At 33.5% G+C, this 15,242-nt stretch overlaps 2 protein-coding genes across 4 annotated transcripts in view; one reads left to right on the top strand and one right to left on the bottom strand.

The window, feature by feature from the left end:
- The window catches only part of LOC134707774 (uncharacterized), a 29,309-nt gene extending 14,627 nt beyond the window's left edge, over positions 1-14,682 (top strand). The window contains exons 1-2 of one of the 3 annotated variants that reach the window (XM_063567815.1): positions 11,189-11,251; positions 11,964-14,682. In XM_063567815.1, the coding sequence (XP_063423885.1) occupies positions 11,997-14,381 (2,385 nt within the window). In that variant the 5' untranslated portion in view covers positions 11,189-11,251; positions 11,964-11,996 and the 3' untranslated portion in view covers positions 14,382-14,682. Of the gene's footprint in view, positions 1-11,188; positions 11,252-11,337; positions 11,678-11,963 lie in introns of those variants that run through there. The other 2 variants (XM_063567814.1, XM_063567813.1) reach the window with 2 other exon arrangements.
- Positions 5,187-15,214, bottom strand: LOC134707776 (anhydro-N-acetylmuramic acid kinase-like). Its single transcript, XM_063567816.1, has 3 exons — positions 15,172-15,214; positions 8,655-9,406; positions 5,187-6,255 (listed from the first exon to the last, which is right to left on the bottom strand). The coding sequence occupies exons 1-3, from the start codon at positions 15,206-15,208 to the stop codon at positions 5,809-5,811; spliced, it is 1,236 nt and encodes a 411-aa protein (XP_063423886.1). The 5' UTR covers positions 15,209-15,214; the 3' UTR covers positions 5,187-5,808.
- Between the last annotated feature and the right edge of the window lie 28 nt (positions 15,215-15,242).

Raw genomic sequence — 15,242 nt, forward strand, 5'->3', positions numbered from 1 at the left:
GGAGGGGGTAAACATGTTTATGAGATATCAACCCTCCCCCTATACCTCTAGCCACTGAAGGAAAGTAAATACGCTTAATGAACGCTACAACCCGAGGAAATTTTTCTGCAGCATAAAAAACATACAACATACGCCAACATACGTTTCCTGCATGAACGCCGGATAAACGCTAAGCCTTAGGTACGCTTCTAGTACGCCCAATACACGCTTAAGGCTTATTGGCAGCGTAAATTTCTAACACGCCGGAGCTATACGCTGATATGTGACGCCGGTATTAGTTGTATTTCCTCAATGCTTTTCAACTTTGTGTTTGGCCTTTTAAACATTTTTTTCGAGCGTCACTGATGAGTTTTTCGTAGACGAAACGCGTGTCTGGCGTAAATATAAGGCGCAAATATCAAATTTCAATCCTGGTATCTATGAGGAGTTTATTTCCGGTATGTATTTTTCTTTGTACCTCATTTTCTGCCGCCTAAGGAAATGTCTGTACCAAGTTCTAAACCGTGGTTCTAAACAAGAAATAGACATTAGTAAGTTTTTTTTATATTAGTGTTGGGTGCTGATTTAATGTGTATCAACAAGACAATTTTATATTCCTGTAAATCACAATAAATGCATAATATTAATTTTATTTTTCGAGTAATGGTGTATTCCTATGATTCATTCATCTAAGTCATTTAGCCATTTCTAAGTAGCAACATTCCAGCAGCACCTGCATACGGGGTATATATCTCCCAATTGATACGATATTCTCGTGCTTGCATTTCCTATCATAATTTTCTTGATAGAGGGTAACTCCTCACAAGGAAGCTATTAAACCAAGAGTTCCAAATGGTGAAGTTGAAATCATCCCTTCGTAAATTTTACGGACGCCATCACGAGTTGGTTGACCGTTATGGAATAACGGTTTCACAAATGATATCGGATATGTTCCTTACGTCGTAACTACAATCCCCTTCCCTTTCATGAATTTGACCTACCGAATTAGACTTTTTACCGGATTTGTAATCACATAAGCAATACGACGGGTGCCGCATGTGGAGCAGGATCTGCTTACCCTTCCGGAGCACCTGATATCACCCCTAGTTTTTGGTGGGGTTCGTGTTGTTTATTCTTTAGTTTTCTATGTTGTGTCATGTGTACTATTGTTTTTCTGTTTGTCTTTTTCATTTTTAGCCATGGCGTTGTCAGTTTGTTTTAGATTTACGAGTTTGACTGTCCCTTTTGGTATCTTTGGTCCCTCTTTCATTTAGCCGACTCGCAGTCCGCAAACGTGCTTGTTTTTCTATCGAGTGACCTTCAAGGTGGTGTAGAGAAAGGTTGATGTTGAAAGGTTTGTCTATATTTGTTTGCATTATATTTCAGTTCATTTGATAAAAAAAATCAAAAAATTGACAACTAATAGTGTTTGGCGAAAGGTGCTTTATTATAGTAATGCATATATAGTTATACCAAGCATGGTATCAATAAGCTACAATGAACAAAATGTCAATTTGAAGCACCTGAACCCCAATGTGGGTAATAATAAAAGTAATTAGAAAAAAAAATTTACAATAAAAAGAAAAAGAAAAAAAAATGTTTTATATCAATTACATAATAAAGTGGCCTGGAACATGCTCTTTCGCTTAAAACCACATGGTAATATAAACCCGGATGAAGTATCAAAGGGAAGAAATCTCTTACAAGGTGTTATCAATTAGGTACAATGATAGTTGCCTCCCATTGTACGCAATTGACAACTAATAGTGTTTGGCGAAAGGTGCTTTATTATAGTAATGCATATATAGTTATACCAAGCATGGTATCAATAAGCTACAATGAACAAAATGTCAATTTGAAGCACCTGAACCCAAAACGAAGTCGCCAAACACGGGGGTTAATAATATACATAAAAAAAAAACACAACAAAAAACAAAAAAAACAACAAAAAACCCAACAACATCAAATCAAGAATATAATAATACACCGGCAAAATACCCTAAAACTAACTACCAATCAAATAATTCATAGCTGACGTGACCCGATACATATCAACACTAGCTTGTTTAATGTAAGTCTGAAAACAATCAGATCTCCGGTCTCCGTGATGTTTCAATAAAATCTCAGGAATGCCAGCCTTGGTGGCTAAAGTAGCCCCTCCGTGTCTCAGCGAATGAAAAGAATAAACTGAAGGGTCTAAACCAACAAGAACAATTAATTCTCTAAAACGGTTCAACAAAACGGATCTAGATAAGGGCAATAATTTACCATGAACAGGTAAAGCAAAAACGGGAGCATTCTTATCACCAGCTTTATTATAGTAATGCATATATAGTTATACCAAGCATGGCATCAATAAGCTACAATGAACAAAATGTCAATTTGAAGCACCTGAACCCCAATGTGGGTAATAATAAAAGTAATTAGAAAAAATTAACAATAAAAAGAAAAAGAATAAAAAAAATGTTTTATATCAATTACATAATAAAGTGGCCTGGAACATGCTCTTTCGCTTAAAACCACATGGTAATATAAACCCGGATGAAGTATCAAAGGGAAGAAATCTCTTACAAGGTGTTATCAATTAGGTACAATGATAGTTGCCTCCCATTGTACGCCATTAGGAAGTTTATCTCTGATTTATGTACTTGTTAACAATGTAAATGACAAATTGGTGCAATTCATATCAATGAAACAGAATCCACATGTTATATGCGACCATGCTTTGATGAAATTAATATTACTTTGATTTTACACATTTTAAAATCATTTCTATCAATTTTCAGATTCCATTGTTTAAACTTATGTTTCATTGTTCATATGTGTTGTTTTCATTTATTCTAGCCACTAATCTTGGGCCTATCTCTTTATTCAGATAGCACCCCATATAGGAATTAAATTATACTTGTAATGTCATTCATAACTCTTAACAGACCAATTAACAGACCGAGTTTTATACATCCGACCCATTAACAGACCACATTTTTATCAAAAATTGATTTATGTCACCAAAATACAGTTTTTGGTGTAGATTTTTCACATATTGATGTTAATATGGTAAACAAACATAATGCCAGTCTTTTTTCGATGTTCAAAAGATTGCATGCAAGTAAACTCCACCAACTTGTCATTTTTGTGTACATTTTGTGTGTGTAAAATGTGTATAAATTTACTGATGAGTAACTCGCCTTTTCATTTTATAGATCGTTTATTGAAGCTAGAAAAAAAATAATTACACCACTGGATTCTGTACTCCAAATCATTTTGTCAGACATGAATAGTTTTTATCATATAAATATAAAAAAAAGTTATACAATGAAACATGCTGACCTTGCACTGATTTTCACGATAACAACTGATTAACAGACTTTAGCCAACCCGATTAACAGACCCACCGCCGATATAGCCGCATAGTCAATATAGATTAACCGACCTATCTCTCGGTTAGCCGAGTGTCGGCCGTGTGTTGGTTGATTCTGGTTTTGTTCGTTTTGTGATGTCATTTTATCAAAAATTACCTCGAGTTGTGGAAATCGATTTAATAATGTTTACCCTTCAAGTTATTTTAACTTAAAATGCAGTACTGTCGCAAGTAATGTAGGAAGGAAATATTAAACGGAAGTACATGCATACGGTTTTCCATAATTTTTTATCATAGGATGTTTAACTTTCAAGGTGCACATCATCCACTGTGATATCATCTGTCATTGTAAACTTCCTATATCTTAATTCAACCCCAATACAAATATATTTGACACTCTGCAAGTAAATCGAACATGTTTACCCTTGGTTAAATCAAGGATTTGTATAACTATACAAATTATTGGTTAAATTTGATAAGAATTGTATTTCCCTGGCACATATGTTGTCGAAATACACCCTTCAATTACTTGAACCGTAGCTTTAGAATTATTTCCCAAGTCATCTTCAGATATATACATTTTAAAATATAGATATAGTAATCTACTCCTGGATCGTCCGCAAAAAACGGCAAATATAATCCCGGGTTTTTTTTATGATTAATTCGATGAAACGGGTTTCGTCGCTGTTTGGGATTCGTCTTTCAATTACCTCCATTTCATGCACACGTTTATATTGACGAAAAGTTCCAGCTTCGCTAGTACAGGAATTACTTTCATCACGACAATTATAACATGAATAGCAGGACAAATTGCGAAGTAAAACTTTCCGTGAACTGGTATTAAGTCTTTTAATATTGGTGATTGCACCTTTAAGTTACTGAAGTGGCGACTTTAAATGATCTATTTCGGAGTACTTCCGTAACATAAATTTCAATTCGCATATTACATTTAGAGGACTGTCTTGGTGCCTCCAATTTGTCTTTGCAAAAGTTGGACGAAGTTCATGTAATGGGATTATTTCCCTATTTGCCAAATTATTTTAAATAACTCGTTAAAAGCTATATACGATTAATAAAAATTGCAAAATTTAACCTGTGTCGAACCTATGTTTCCGAGCGGAGTCTATAGCAACATGCACTGACTATTCTTTTTTTTTTAATTATCATGAACATTTAATTGACACTTTAGAACATGTAACGTCGGATTAGCGTCTTTATGATATCATCTGAGACGTTTTCAGACGTTTCGTGTATCTAACTTTTGTTTTGATCAATTATAAAATATACGCGTTGACTGCTTTGAAAAATGAAATATCAACTTGGACAAAATGATTACCGTTTGAAAAACGAATGTGTAGAGAAGATTTTATTGAATCCGCAATATTTGAACTCATATGAGGCAAATATTTGTACTATGGTAGATATTATTATAATTGTCTTACTCTTTTTATTCATTTTCTGCTATATCTACTTTCAGTCGTTGAGTTAACGAAAAACGTCGGACAGTTTTCTTATTCCAGCTTAATATGCAGCCGCCGCCGAGTCAAATGTAATTTGGTAAAATAACGGCTGTAACGCCACACTGAATGAGTTGTTCCTGTCAAGAATCAATAAGATCAGAGAATAAGAAATAGGATCACATTACATACGAGTTAAAACAGTTTTTCATAAATGTAACGTTGGACATCCGTTTTTTCACATAATTTTCTTATTTTAATCCTCAAATATACTAGATATTGCTTACTAGGATGTGACGAATAGCTGTAAAAACATAATTCAAAACATATATCGAATTTGTTTTAATATTGGTTCGTGTTTTCTAACATTTTTATTTTGTTTTGTCGGACGAAATTGTGAAGATTCTGTTTTAAATCCTAGGGGTTGTAGGAACATCGTGGCCAACGTTTGAAAGTAGAAATAGAGCAATCAAGACTTCAATTTACCCTTTTTACAAGAAGCCATATAGTTTGCGCTTATGTATATGGAGATAGAAAGAATGGCTTGCTTAGGTCGGACAAGATCAGTTCTCTAATAATTTCTCTAACCAGTTCAATTCTCTAATAATTTCTCATAATATAAGTTCAATGTGCATATATAACGTATTTCATCGACACAAAGTTGTCTCATACCAATACAGTATCTATATATTTACCAACACCCCAATCTGCACAAAGTACCCGTTAAGTCTAGTTTCCTATGTTGTGTTTCAAACAAGTATTACCATTGTATTCTGTGTAATGATGAGGGATTTTCAAACTACTGTTACACATTCGGGTCATACTTCATACATATAGTATTACAAAATCAAATTGGCTTGACAGTTTTTAATGTGAAAGTGGCTTATTGACTTCTGAAGCTTTTTTTTTTATAGTAAGCACAAATAATGTTTAGTTGTTGAAATCTTTTAAAATCGGTGCTTCAATTAGAAATTTACAACAACAAAACAAAATATACTGAAAAATATGTTTTTATGTACACGAAGTTTGTCTGTCTTTGTTTTTCTCCAAAAGATATCGGATAATCCTAGAATCACTGTTGACATAGTGTGCTGGTCGATGGATGCTTCCAGAAACGGAATCTGCTTTACTTCCAGTCACAGAATGGAAAACATTTGTTTGATTCAACAGACAACGTAAACCAAGGAACGCAAATATTAAAGCTTCTTTGAAGGCAATAGTTACTTCGTCGACCTGTTCTAGTATAAATCCCTGATCTTGCAGTTTACCTTCAAGCAATCTTATTAGGTGTTTATTAAAAGCACCACCGCCTGTTACCAGAACCTTTAAGACGGTTTCAGGTATGAGTTTATTTTCCGCATGAAGTGAATCACGTGCGAGTTTGCATGCTTCAGTTAATCTGTTGGTAACATGCTCTGTGTAAGACATCAGAAGATCTGGAATACTATTCTGTGATATCTAGAAAATAAATATGATCTATATAATAATCTAAAAAATCTAAAAAATACAACTTTTTTAAACACATACTTTTTGTCGAGCCTTCGACTTTTGTCGAAAAAGCGAGACATAGCGATCCTACATTCCGTCGGCGTCGGCGTCGTCGTCGGCGGCGTCCACAAATATTCACTCTGTGGTTAAAGTTTTTGAAATTTTAATAACTTTCTCAAACTATACTGGATTTCTACCAAACTTGGACAGAAGCTTGTTTATGATCATTAGATAGTATCTAGAATTAAATTTTGTAAAAATAAAATTCCATTTTTTCCGTATTTTACTTATAAATGGACTTAGTTTTTCTGCCGGAAAAAATTACATTCACTCTAGGGTTAAAGTTTTTCAAATTTAAATAACTTTCTTAAACTATACTGGATTTCTACCAAACTTGGACAGAAGCTTGTTTATGATCATTAGATAGTATCTAGAATTAAATTTTGTAAAAATAAAATTCCATTTTTTCTGTATTTTACTTATAAATGGACTTAGTTTTTCTGCCGGGAAAGATTACATTCACTTTATGGTTAAAGTTTTTCAAATTTAAATAACTATCTTTAACTATCCTGGGTTTGTACCAAACTTGGACAGAAGCTTGTTTATGATCATAAGATAGTATCCAGAAGTAAATCTTGAAAAAAAAACAAACATTTTTTCGGTATTTTACTTTTAAATGGACTTAGATTTTCTAACAGGAAACTACACATTCACACTGTGGTTAAAGTTTTTAAAATATTATGAACTTTCTTATTCTATTTTGGATTTGTACCAAACTTAGACAGAAGCTTGTTTATGACCAAAAGCTAGTACCTAGAAGGAAATTTTGTTAAAACTTTGTACCTGTGTATCTGTATTTTACTTATAAATAGACTTAGTTTTTCCCAGTTAACATTACATACAATCTGCAGTTAAAGTTTTCAAAACATTTAAATTTATTAGATTCATAAACTATCCTGGACTTTACCAAACTTGGATGGAAGTTTCTTATAATCAAAAGATAGTATCAAGAGGAATATTTTCATTGATTTTTTTCCTCTTTTTCGTTGAGCCTGCAATCATGGCAATTAACACCCAAAGTAGGCGAGACACTGGGTTCCGCGGAACCCTTAAGAATTTTTTATAATAGAAAAAAACTTTTTAACTTTTTATAAACTATATAAGCCGAAGGTAGCTTTGGATTGTAATGAAAATATCTTGATAAAAATAATAAAAATACAATCAGTTAAACAAGCCATGTAAACTACCAGGAATATTAACTCGCGAAGACCTGTAATTATATATAAGAAATTTCTATGTATCTAAATTGGTCAATTTTCAGGCTAAAATGTTATTTTGTTTTATGGAGCTTGTGTAAATTATCTCTTTAAAGTTATAAGAAACGAGTGACCGGTGAAAAATAATGTTCTTCCAATTTTTAAACCAATGCATACAAACATCATAAACTTAGTCTTCTGTGCTCGAATTTATCATTTTTTCGTGTAAATTTCGTATATAATCGTCAATTTTTTTTTTCAATCGGTCAGTGTTGTTGTGAAAATATGGCAGGTAATTAAAGTTCGTGTTTTGAAACCGAAGTTTAACGACTGTCACCTGTTTGTCAACAATTGACGAAAAATAAAAAAAAAGCATGGAAATTGAGCACGTGTTTAACATGTAAATTCAGATAATAGTTAATTTTAAGGACATCCATGCGTATTGTGGTCACCGGATTTTAATTTACGAGATAGGTCACACCTGGGAACAGTATATCTAACATATATGTTCCTGGTCACACTGAGGTCACCTTGCATACGGAAAATAATATATCGGGGGAATTGCTTGCTGGAAGGAAGCTATTCAAATAAAGTAAACTTCTTCTAAATATGAATAAATTAAAGAATTTTCTTCAGAAAAAAGTATATGTACATAAGTTTTACAATGAAAACTATCCATTGAGTTATGCATTATTTTTTTTTGATTTGAGGTTTCTTATGACTTTAATATTCCAGACACTATAAATGTTTATTTCAATATCAAGTGACTACGCTAGGTAGTACCAGTTTAACACTGTATTGCACTCTCCGACTTTTTACTATCCTCTTCCTCATTTTTTTTATTTTAAAATATTGGACCGTCATTAATTGGTGTAAGATTCTAAAAATTCTGATGTTAAACTTTATTTACATTTGTATACAAGCTACAAGGGTTTTTACTCATACCTGCTGTATTTTTTTATACTTTGAAATGTAAGAATTTAAACAAAAAAGTTCGAGTTATCAGGCTACCCAGTATGCCATTTTAACACTGATGTTTAAATCTAACTTATATCATAGTGATTTGTACAAACATTTATAATAATGTAATACTACTTTAAGTACTAAACTTACGTCTAGGATGGGTAATACTTCAGCTTCAATCCATTCACCATCTAGAGATTTTGGAGGAGGTTGTTCATAAAAATGCAATGCATCTAATTTATCAAGTATCTCTTTAATTACAATTCCTGTCTCGGATATTTCGCCGTTTGGGTCGTATTCTAATTTCGGATCATGAATAGCTGCCAGTTTGTTAGACACATAGTTACACGGACAAATATCATATCCTTGTAAATCTTTCACACCGATATTAGCTATCCCACCAAGATTAATGCATATTTCGTTGTCGTTAAACAAGAATTTTTCTCCATTCGGAACCAGAGGTGCACCTTGTCCCCCGAGAGCTACATCTTTGTTCCGGAAGTTGCAAACAAAAGGTTGTTTAAGGTAATAGGCTGACGTTTCTCCGTCTCCAAGCTGGAACGTGTATCCAAGGTTAGGTTGATGGAAAATTGTGTGTCCGTGTGATGCAACACAGTCGAGATTTTTTATACCTTCCTGTTCAACAAAGTCTTTTACAGTCTTACCAATAAAATGTCCATACTCTAAATGTAGTTTTATCAAATCTTCACCCATAAGTTCCTTCGCTGATCGTAGTTTTGATTTCCAATCACTATCATATGAGACAGTAATAGCTTTCAGTATCCGGTATTGCCATTTATCAGTTACTATAGCCCCTGTAAATTCAGCATAACACAAGTCTATTCCATCCAGAGATGAACCAGACATACAACCAACTGTATAAAATGAAACCATTTTCCACCCTATAGTAAAGATATATCAATGTTTACTTTTAAAGTTCACGAAATGTTCAACAGTTGATTATCTATAAATAGTAAATATTTCGTGTGTTTAACAAATTTATCAGTATAATTTTCTTCGTTCGGATAGGGTATATCCATAAAACGTACTTTTAATTACCTCAGTATAACGGACAAAAACAGACGAAACGTTAAAATCATGGACATTGAGACTCAGTGTTTAAATAAAGAATTTATAAAGTAATAGAACAATTAACATTTCAACAACAATGTGCATGTTAACACCAGTGGTACATATTATATATATTGATGACGCAACAGAGATATGCAGTTTTATCAAGTCATGAAGCCTCGCTAATCGTAGTTTTGAATCTATTCAACAAAGCCATTTTTATACAACTATGTTAGCTTATACAACAATGCAACAATTCTATACAACACTGGAACAACTCTATAATATACTGCAATTCTAAGCAGCTTTGCATTTCTATACAACACTGCAATACTATGGTAAACTGCAATTATGTACAACACTGCTATTCTATACATCTCTGTAATTCTATACAGCTTTTTTACTCTATACAACACTGTAATGCTATGCCGAACTGCATTATGTATGTAACACTGCTATTCTATACATCTCTGTAATTCTATACAGCTTTTTTACTCTATACAACACTGTAATGCTATGCCAAACTGCATTATGTACAACACTGCAATTATATACTGTAACAGCTCTGTAATTATGTACAACTTTGCAACTCTATACAACACTGCAATTATAGATAACATTGCAATTCTATACAACACTGTAATTCTATTCAACACTGAAACAGCATTACACTACACTAATTATATATACAACACTGCAGCAATTCTATACAACACTGGAACAACTCTACACTTCACTGTAATTCTATACAACACTGCAATTCTAAACTGATCGAGATATACAGTTTTATCACTAATCTTAGTTTAATTTCCTTACACTATCATATGCGCCAGTCACAATTGCAATGTTATAAAGAATAGCAGAGTTGTTTAGACTTTGTCATATGATAAAGACTGTATATAAATCAAAGTTACAATTATCAATTAAACTATATCTCTGTTGCGACATTAAGATATAGAACCCTGAACTAATGTGTGTTATATTTCTAACATAATATTTAATATATAATATTATCTTTCACTGTGTCCTAGTGTTACTGTATGTTTTCGTCACAAAACGCGTAATTTCAATATTTTACAAGTCTTTTCATTTGCGATTGAAATATACTTTGGACAATTCTATTTTTGGGGCGCAACCCTTTATCCGGCACAGTGTTTTATAGAACTAATATGTTGTAAAGCGTTGCAGTGTTATATAGAATTGCAGTGTTGTATAGATGATTGCAGTGTTGTATAGACATTGCAGTGTTGTATAGTATTGCAGTGTTGTATATAACTGCAATGTTGTATAGAGTTGCAGTGTTGTATATAATTGCAGTGTTGTATAGATGTAATTGCAGTGTCGTATAGATAGAACTGTTGTGTAGGACCACAGAGTTGTAAAAATTGCAGATTTTTATAAATCGCTAGGTTGTATAATTGAAGATGTATATCTCCTTTGAAAAATCATATACCAGTAAGTAATATAATTAACATGAACATAGTTTCAAAATGTCAAACAGCTAAAAGCAATTTATGTGTTACTTTAACCCTTTAATGCAGTTAAGTTTGCTTTAAATTACATGTAACCTATAGGTATATAATACTGTAAGGGAGACAACCACAATTTTACCTGACTTGACCTAGTGGCCTTTACAAATTGTGTATATTATTGTTTACTGATTGACATATACACAGGTATGTTATACTTTCTTTCTTGTGTTTTCAACATGTTCAATATTTGTTAGACTTTTAGTCTTGTATTCAAATGCAAATAAAGGTATAAACAATAGGGTTGTACATGTAACTGCGATAAACAGTAAAACTATTACTAGTTATTGAAAATGCTGTCAAAAAAGGCCACTGTGGATAAGGATGTCAAAGAACATACAAAAAAAAAAAAATGCCACTTAGTACAAACGTGTTTATTAGATACTTAGAAGGAATCTTACGAATTGGGCGTAACATCAACACATATGCTGGATAAACTATACAATGAACTATAAACAGACTGAGCGAAACGACATGGATCAGACTGATCAGTGCTGACTTGGTACAGTGCACTACATCTACATCTTTGAAATGCAAAGGGTCTAAGACCGATCACGCAAGTACTAATAACAGGTATGTGTTTGTACATGGTTTTGTTTGGCAATATGCATTACAAACATAGTGCCGCTGTTGCTGAACCAAGATTTAAAAGTAATGATACGTTCTTTGGTTTCGGACATTCTATGTATATAGTATATATGTTAATTTGTGGTATTTTAAGATTCTTTTGGTATCGTTTGGCGCCATCATGAAAACTTTCAAGTCTTTTGCATTAGGTAAAATTTCGTAACTGTCAAAAGTACATGGCAGCTATATTGCATATAACAATATAAAGTTTGAAATATTGTTTTATTTTCAGGATCAGACGGATTACAGCACACAGACGATTATCATGGCATCAGCTGATCCTATTTCTGACATTATATCGTCCATAAGAACATGCAGTATTTGTAAACGAGAGTGTTGTGATCCTCGGACTCTCGATTGTATGCACAGTTTGTGTTATGAATGTTTGAAGGGACTAATCGACCGGAACTCAAACCAAGGGGACGTGTCTTGTCCGACGTGTCAATGCAAAATTATGTCGTCTGGTTCTTCCATTAATGATTTGGGTTTAGAATCTTTAGGAACAGCTTCTGCGTTTACTGATGGAAGAATTTCCACTTTTCAAGAATCTGGTATGTTAGCTTGTAAGGAACATCCGAATTATTTGTGCGAGTATTTTAATGCAGATAGTTTTGATCTGGCATGCGAAGTCTGCAAAATTAACAGACCGTTTTGTAAAATGATTACCGAAGAGGCAATGAAAGAAGTTCGAAATAGACAACAAGCAAGAGTTAAAGAATCGTTGTCAACTACTAATCGAGAATTGACTGAAATTTGTGAATCTTTGAAATCTCGTGAACGTCAGAATTTGTCCAAGAAAGACGAAACTGTATTGGGCATCATGAAGTATTTTGCAGATTTAAAAATGCAGCTTTTAGATTATTTAACCAAACATGAAAAAGATGTCTTAGACAAACTTCAAATCTTCACTGATACCGAAATGGCAACTGTCACACAATACACTAAACTAAGTTTTTCGTTGTTAGAAAGTCTCGGTCCATGTTTTGCATCTGTGAACACTATTTCTAATGATGGCGATATATTGAATTCCTTTGCCAGTTACTTGAACCTTGATGCTTTGCTATCAACCTTGGAAGATTTTACCACAAAAGCAACAACAATCAAACAGTATGTTCAGGATGAAAATGAAATTCGTTTCGTTATAAACACGGAATTCGAAGATATGATGACCGAGGGGGATCTTATAAATATTGAGCTTATCAATTCTAGCACAAGATCGCCTGGCGCGGTGATATCCAATGAAAGCAATGATTCACAAAGCAACCACACCAGAATCGATAACCATTCCGTAATCGATGAAAATACTGGATCATGTGATGTCACACCAACAGCGGCTAATATTGCTATTAGGAATGAACCATCACGAGGAATAGTGATAAGCGTTTCATCTCCTGATACAGACAGTGATTATCAACCGGAAGACGAATCACCTCCATCGTACCAAGAATTAACCTCAAGTAGTAGCACGACATACCCAAATAGACAAAATACTTCACCAGTAACTCAGAATCAATATCGTTTTCCACCACCAAACTTTAACTATTCTATACGAAATACTAGTAACTCACCAGTGTCACGTGAACATTTTACCTTTCCACCACCAAACTCCAATAATTGCGGAAGTAATAATTCTTCGTCTCAACCTGAACCATCTGCTCCTAACGTCGATGACTTTGTCATAACACCATTTGTACCCAGAGGTTTAACACACGGTGTATCCTCCGGATCGATAACTCCACCAAGAACGCCATCAGGAACGCCAGCTGATGACAACAGGTTAAGGTTTAATCCTCTTATTAAATTTACGGTAGAATTAAGGGGAAGAGACCGAGAGAATCCTGCTTTAACAGATCTATGCTGGATAGATGAAAGGGCATTGATTGCAATAGATAAAAGAAACAGAACAGCCAAAGTTTTTAATACGAGAGGATCTTGTTTAAATGCCTATAAATTAAATGTCGATCCACAGGGGTGTACAGTATATAGACTGCCACGACAGCCGTGTGTATATATGGCAGTAACGTTTCCCAAACAGAGAAACCTTTCTATATACGCAATCGACACAATGAATAATTACCAAATCAATAACAAAATTACTAAAGTAACAAGCAAAGGCTACACGTGTATAACGTTTAATGAGAATACAAATAAGTTTGTCTGTGGTTCTACTAACCCGTTTTCCTTGCCCACAGTAGACATTCTCGATCATGAAGGAAACTTTTTACGGACATTTATTGGGTCGGATGCTGTTCGATTTTGTTACCCAAGATATATTAGAGTAAACAAGGAGGGAATAATAGGTATTTCTGATTATAAAACGTCGCGTGTAATTTTCATGACCATGGAAGGAGCCCACGAAGGCGTTTTTGATGGGTCTATTAGAAGGAATTTAGGGGATCCACAAGGGATAGGATTATATAAAAACTTATTTGTTGTAGCCGACACAAGAAAGAATCATGTTTACTTTGTTGACTCATCTTCAGTAGTAGTCGATGAAGTAAGGCAGAATTCGTTACTGGAAAAGACTCCTAGATTTATTGACTTTTCACCTTCTTCTAATCATACAATGGCAGTTGGTCATGGGAATGGCTACATTTCGCTGTACGAAGTCTATGATACTTCGAACCCGGACTTAGGAAGTACTGTGTAAATATAACTTATTTTTGATCTGCACCTTTGTCATTAGAAACAACTGTACACTTAATAAAACGTGCAAATGTCTATAATAGATACAAATAACTATAGTCTGTTAAAGTTCAAACTCTACTTTACATAATGTAGGTATGGTGTCTAAGACATTCAATACACAGAAATGTAAAAATCGTTTGATATTTTGAGATTATGTACATGGCTGACGACAAAATGAACATAGAAAAGGTTTCCATATTGAAGCTGCATATCTTTGTATATCCAACATGTCATAAAATATACATTTATTACGTTTAATTTTGTACATCTATCATGTCCTTTTTTTTTCTTCTTTTGAATAATTTTACAATTGTCATTTCTGGGCCTTTTGCAGTTTACTATGCGATATTGGTTTTGTGTTTTGCTCATTGGCCGTCCGATAACCTATTGAATATAGTTGCTATACGTCATTTGGTCGCGGGTTGAGATTCGTCTCATTGGAATGATACCGCATCTTCATATTAATAGAATTTATATTTTTTCGAGATTATTTTTGTACTGTTATAATTCGGTTGTTTATCATGTTTTTAACTTGTCGACATCACGCACAATTTAAATTGTACAGGTAGTTTTTGTGTATGCCTTATGCTTAGGTTGGTTGTTTTGTTTTTAATTTGTTTGTTGTTTTTCTACGATTGGAGACAGCCTCTTTGTCTCGTGATTGCTAAATGTCGTTTCCAGTAGTGTATTTAAATAAGACTGCTATAAAGTTAATGTTGACAATCAATATTATAGTGTTGAAAAAAACTTACCACTTCTAAAATTATGACTTCTGAATAAGCTCATCATAGATACCACGCCAAACAAAAGACTCATCAGTCCC

This window comes from Mytilus trossulus, chromosome 2 (assembly GCF_036588685.1).
Source record: "Mytilus trossulus isolate FHL-02 chromosome 2, PNRI_Mtr1.1.1.hap1, whole genome shotgun sequence".
NCBI lineage: Eukaryota > Metazoa > Mollusca > Bivalvia > Mytilida > Mytilidae > Mytilus > Mytilus trossulus.